Genomic DNA, 6,000 nt, shown 5'->3' on the forward strand with positions numbered 1-6,000 from the left:
TATTGAAATCGTCTCCTACGGGCTGGAAATATTTCTCATGATTGTTATACAACTCTTGTACAACTCCAATAACTTTTTTTCAAATTAACTATTGGATCTGTTTTCCTATATGTGGATCCTACATATCCAATAATTGATTTTAAAAAAAAAGTGGTTAGAGTTGTAAAGAAGTTGTAAACCTACCATATCTCTACTTGCATTAGTTGCAAAGCAATGTTGGGGGCATAGATTACTCAATGTGCCCTAAAATGTGGTAGTTACAAACCCTGTCAAAATTGCCATTTTGGCAGCGTAGGAAAAATACAATGCTCACTAGCTCTTAACTTGGAGATTTTACAGTTGTCTAGCATATCAGCCAATAGCATCTAAATCAACTTCTGCATCAGTGTCAACATCTATCATTCCTGCCTCAACCTCGACATCAACTTCTAACTTAGGGGTAGGCAAATTATTTGACTACCGCCTACCGACCGCTTACCAAACCACAACCGAACCGATATCGACCGCCTACCGACAAAGTTGACCTAACCGAACTGACTTTACCGACTGCCGAACGTTTTGTGAACAAATTATCAGACTACAGCTTACCGAACCGCAACCGAACCGACATCAACCGTCTATCGACTCTACCGACAAAGTTGACTTAACCAACTTAACCGAACCGACTTTACCGCCTACCGAATCGACGTCCACCCCTATTCTAACTGACCTGCCTCTTGAGCAACATCAGTGTCGGAGCTTTGCTTCTGATGTTCATCCGGCGTTGGAGTGCCACCTCGGGATATATTGCCAGTTCCCGTGGCATCAGCATCCATTTGTACTTCTGGGGATTCAAAATCAGCTCTGATTCCTTCACCATCAACTTCACTTGCAGGTGTATTCCCAGCCAACATCCAGACTTGTTTATTGCGAAACTATCATTAATTCTGACATATAAAATTCTCTAAACTCTACAAAGAAAAGGATCTTTGTAATTAAACACCATCTAATGGTCCAAAACACTAAACTGCAGGACAAGGGAAGTTCTAGATCATTTAGCATCTATTTGATTGACAATTTACTGAATTTCACCGACCAAAACCAATTCCAACAATTGATTCCACAAAAGATTCACAATGGACGGACTAAAATGTAGTAATTACTTCATACCTTCAATGCATCATTTTCAGGATACCTTTTTATTTTTTTTTTATTTTTAACAAGCACAAGTATTTGGTCCAAAAGTGGTCATAGATTCACCCAAAATATATAATTAAAAGTGGCATTCAAAGACAATTAAAGAACCGAATAACAAAATAAAATATAGGAGTACTCGAGAGCAAATTGGTAGAGATACCAACCACATAAGTAAAATCAAGCATCAGCAGCATCGGATGAGGCCTTTGCACCAAAGGGATCATGAGTAGGACTGACATCCTGCCCTATATGACGCTGCACTAACCGCTGCAAATCAGCCATAACCTTGTGCTCACGGTTTGACTTCTCTTCGTAATTAAACATCGCCAATGCCCTCTTATCCTCAGCGCTACAAACCTGGTTTTCCTTCCTAATACGAATGGCATTCATCCTCTAGTGCCTACTACCACTCATCACATACCCAAGACTCTCAGTGGATAAGTAATAAAAAATCGTTCTGTGTATATATATATATTATCTAAAACAGATGAAGTGGTAGTACATATATATATATATATTATATACAAGCCATGCTCAATCCCTGTCAAGTTTTGGCTCTACAGCTCAGGATTCTCAACAGCCCCCTTCCAAAAAAACATTACAGAACTGATGGAAGTGGAAATAAGAGGACGTCAACAACTAAAAAGGTCTATAAATGCTAATACATCTTTGTTCTCAACTCATAAAATAGTGAGCTATTAGAACCCAAAGACCCATCAGCAAAAGCCTTTACACCAACCAAGTAAATCCACTGGCTTATGGCGCGACCCAATTTTTTAATTAGATCCTAAGTGGGAATTAGAAAACTTAATGAGCTACAGCAAACAGAGAAAAGTTTAGAACATCCACTCAAGGTACCCATTAGATCAGAAAGATAAAGGAGTGAAATCCCAACAGGATCATGTTGCTTGTGAACAAATCTAACTTAACAAATAAAAATAAAGAACTTTTTAATAACAAACGCAGCAATGCCACAACCATCCATGCCAGAAAGGGGTGGGTGGGGGGGAAAGTAAAAACAGAAGCATAGATACAGAACATGAACCTTTAGAACAGAAATAAAATACTCAAACGCACAAAACTTCTGAAACATTTCCCTCTACATCTCATACATCAGATAGGGGAAATATTTTGGAAGAGTCATAGGTCTCATCCACAATAATTTGGAACAGTATATTTGTTTTTTAAAACAACTCCTCATGCCACAAAATTGACATGTACTAATTAGTGATTAATTGATTTGACCACAAGGTCCTACGGAGGTTGAATCTCCAGTACAGTTATCTAGCTCATTAATAAGGTAGGCTAGGGTCTTATGCTGTGACTTCCTAGATAAGCTGTATTGCTTCTCTTGGAATTGAAAAGTGATGCTCAACAAGCACAACCAGCATACCTCATAACCAAACTAGTAACCACAACATCAAACCTTATTGTCAGTTACTCTAACAAGCACTCCTACCTTCTTAACATTCCCCAAAAGTTGTGTGCCTGAATCAAAAAACAATATCACCAGGCTGATGTCAATAATACTCCTCGCACACCTGTTGAACAAAGGATCTAGAATCAGTGAAGATCATCACCAGAAATATTATCTATATGTCCAGCAACAGTAAGGTCAGAACATAGCCACAGCCCCCATTAAGGGTCCGTTTGGGTTTACGATTTCAAAAAGTGCGATTTAAAATCGTGATTTTAAAATGTGCGATTTGAAAAAAGTGATTTTTAAAAACGCAGTTAAGCGTTCGGCAAAATCGCAGTTTAGCATTTAAAATCGCAAATTAGCCTTTAAAATTCTACATTTTCAAAAAAAATCACCATCTTACCTGCGATTTGAAAAAACAGATTTTCTGCGTTTTCAAATCGCAATTTTTAAAAACGCAGTTTCCAAACGATTCATATTCTGCGATTTGGTTTAAAATCGCACTTATTGTCTACGAAATCGCAATCCCAAACGTACCCTAACAAAAGCCTGGAAAATAAACACTATGATGCTTGTTTCAGGGGAATAGAAATATAGAACCCCAAGATGTAGCAGTTGTAGATATATATTATATACAAGCCATGCTCAATCCCTGTCAAGTTTTGGCATAGATTCACCCAAAATATATAATTAAAAGTGGCATTCAAAGACAATTAAAGAACCGAATAACATAATAAAATATAGGAGTACTCAAGAGCAAATTGGTAGAGATACCAACCACATACGTAAAATCAAGCATCAGCAGCATCTGGTGAGGCCTTTGCACCAAAGGGATCATGAGTAGGACCGACATCCTGCCCTATATGACGCTGCACTAACCGCTGCAAATCAGCCATAACCTTGTGCTCACGCTTTGACTTCTCTTCGTAATTAAACATCGCCAATGCCCTCTTATCCTCGGCGCTATAAACCTGGTTTTCCTTCCTAATACGAATGGCATTCATCCTCTGGTGCCTACTACCACTCATCACATACCCAAGACCCTCAAACTTCTGAATCTCCTCCGCAGACAGACCGACCTCACCTCTTCTTGGGATACGCTTCCCTTGCTGAACATACTGCGCAATGGCATCACCTTCTCCAGGCCTAAGCGCCCCACCGTAGCTAATATGCCCTTCGGCTCTCGGCAGCGGCATTGGCCCTACCACCGCTTCGTTATCCAAAGCCGGCGGTAGCTTCTTCTGCGCCTCAATCATTTCCTTAAATCGCATTGCCTCTACATCGATTTCGGCAACCATTGTTTCCTCCTCTGCCTTCACCTTCACCCTACTGTTTTCTTCAACCTCAGAATCAGAATTCAAGCTCAAAGAGCGATTCCTCTTCTTCTTCAACTTGACACTATCACTCACATTGGAATTGTCCTCACTCTCGTCTGAATCGCTGCTATACGTACTCCTTTTTCTTCTTCTTCTTTTACTACTACTACTACTTCTCTTGCTCTTCCTACTACTGCGAGAACCCTCTTTCCTTGATTTCTTTTTTCTAAGCTTTCGGTCACCCTCAGATTCATCCGATTCAGTCTCGCTCTCGTCCGATTCGGTTTTTCTATTTCTACGCTTAGAAATTGAACTTTTCCTCTTCCTTCTTGATCGGGAATCATCGGATTCAGACGCGCTCTCTGATTCTTCAGACTCGGAGTCGGATTTCCTTTTCCGATTACTCTCTTTTACTTTCTCTTTCTCTTTGGAACTCGAATCGCTCTTTCCCTCGCTAACTCCGCCGTACTTGTCCGAGATCTCCTCAGCTTTCTCCTCCTCCGTCTCCTCCAACTCATCGTTCTCGTTCCTCGGCGGGCTCGGCGTCACGTTCCAAATACAATGCTTCAGTGCCTTCCGCATCTTCTGCCTTTTGAGCCTCCGGTACTCCTCATAGCTCAGGCCCTTCAGTTCCTCGTCGGACTCCGAGTCCGAGCGCTTCCCGTTCTGTTGATCGCGATCGAGGTAGGGCCGGCCGAATCGCTTGGGCAACTCGTCGTCCAAGGCTTTGTTGGGCCTAGGGCTTCGTCTAGGGTTAGGGCTTGGGCTTCTTTCGGGAGAGCGGAGCCGACGGCGCTGGTGGTTATCGCGGCGGTCGTATGCGTCGTAGCTGGGGCTGCGCCGGTGCCGGCTGTAGTCGGACTCTGGGTGGTACCGGGCGTTCTCTCCGTGGGAACGGTGTCGTTTCTCGGGGACTTCGATCGTGGATAATGGCCTTCCCATTGGAGGGTCTAAAGGAAGATTACGATACGAAATAACCGTGTTATGGGCCTTGGTCGGATCTCCTACAAGCTGGGTTGAGAGAGAAGAATGGAGGAAACGTCAAGATTGGAGAAGATAGCTGGGTTATTGCTGCAACATTCGTGTGTCCATTAGATGTGATAAGGACTAGGCTTCAGGTTCATGGGCTCGGTGGTTCTGTGTGGTTGTTCAACGGTGTTGGGGTTTTGATTTTCCGGCAACCGAAGGTGGAGGAGTTTTCTGGATTGGCCGAATGGCCAAAATTGGGAGGTAAGATAAGGGTACTCGTGGTTTTGCACTTTTGCGTGTGAGGTTTTGATTTTTGAGTGAGGGTGATCGAAATTTTAATTTATAGGGTGATTCGGTCGGTTTCAATGGCAGAACATGGTGTGAATACACGATTTTAAATCAAATCATTTAAAATCAACGGTTCGAAGTCTGCGTTTTTAAAAAATTATAATTTAAAAATGTAAAAAAAAAAGTATTCAAAATCACAGATAATGATATACTTTTTTAAAAACGCAGTATTTTAAAAGGCTAATTTGTAATTTTAAATGTCAAACTGCAATTTTGTCAAACGCTTAACTATATTTTAAAAAATTACTTTTCTAGATCGCACATTTTTAAATCGCAAATCCAAATTAACCCGTAATTTTGTGAAATTGTAATTCAGCCGTATTTTAAAAAAAACACTACTTTGCTTGCAATTTAAATTTAAAGCTTTTAAATCGTCATTTTTCAAATGGAACATAATTTGCGACTTTGTTTAAAAAATGCGCATTTGGCCTCCGATTAATTTCGTAAACCAAAAACATAAGCTCAACTTAGTATTAGTGAGCCTTGCTCGAATGAGTTTCTTAAAAAGTTCGCCGGATGAAAGTGAGAGGCTTGTTCGGTCTGTAATGTTTGTAGAAATTCAAAACTCGACTGTTTATTAGAAGTTTATTAGTGTATTTGGACAGCCATTGAATACTTCAGATAGTTGATGGACTTTTCTGCAATTCAATCCAATGAAGTTCTGATTTGATCTCAGAAGACAAAAGCAGGTGGCAATTCATTGCTCGTTTGAAGATGTCAAAACACCATCTGAACAGGATCTTGCTCCTACCGTTTGATACAAAATTTGGG

The 6,000-nt window shown here is 40.7% G+C and overlaps 1 protein-coding gene across 2 annotated transcripts; it reads right to left on the minus strand.

The window, feature by feature from the left end:
* Positions 1-2,205: 2,205 nt before the first annotated feature.
* On the minus strand, positions 2,206-5,223 carry LOC133879692 (uncharacterized). 2 transcript variants are annotated; one of them, XM_062318389.1, is made up of 2 exons: positions 3,375-5,223; positions 2,206-2,717 (listed from the first exon to the last, which is right to left on the minus strand). In XM_062318389.1, the coding sequence occupies exon 1, from the start codon at positions 4,852-4,854 to the stop codon at positions 3,388-3,390; it is 1,467 nt and encodes a 488-aa protein (XP_062174373.1). In that variant the 5' UTR covers positions 4,855-5,223; the 3' UTR covers positions 2,206-2,717; positions 3,375-3,387. The 2 variants fall into 2 exon arrangements, with proteins under 2 accessions (XP_062174373.1, XP_062174372.1); XM_062318388.1 differs by having other exon boundaries at positions 3,382-5,222.
* Positions 5,224-6,000: the final 777 nt, after the last annotated feature.

The sequence above is a fragment of the Alnus glutinosa genome, chromosome 10, assembly GCF_958979055.1.
Source record: "Alnus glutinosa chromosome 10, dhAlnGlut1.1, whole genome shotgun sequence".
NCBI lineage: Eukaryota > Viridiplantae > Streptophyta > Magnoliopsida > Fagales > Betulaceae > Alnus > Alnus glutinosa.

What these genes read in the sequence shown, in the direction of transcription:
- LOC133879692 (XM_062318389.1), bottom strand. Translation starts at nt 4,854, where the DNA reads ATGGGAAGGCCATTATCCACGATCGAAGTCCCCGAGAAACGACACCGT.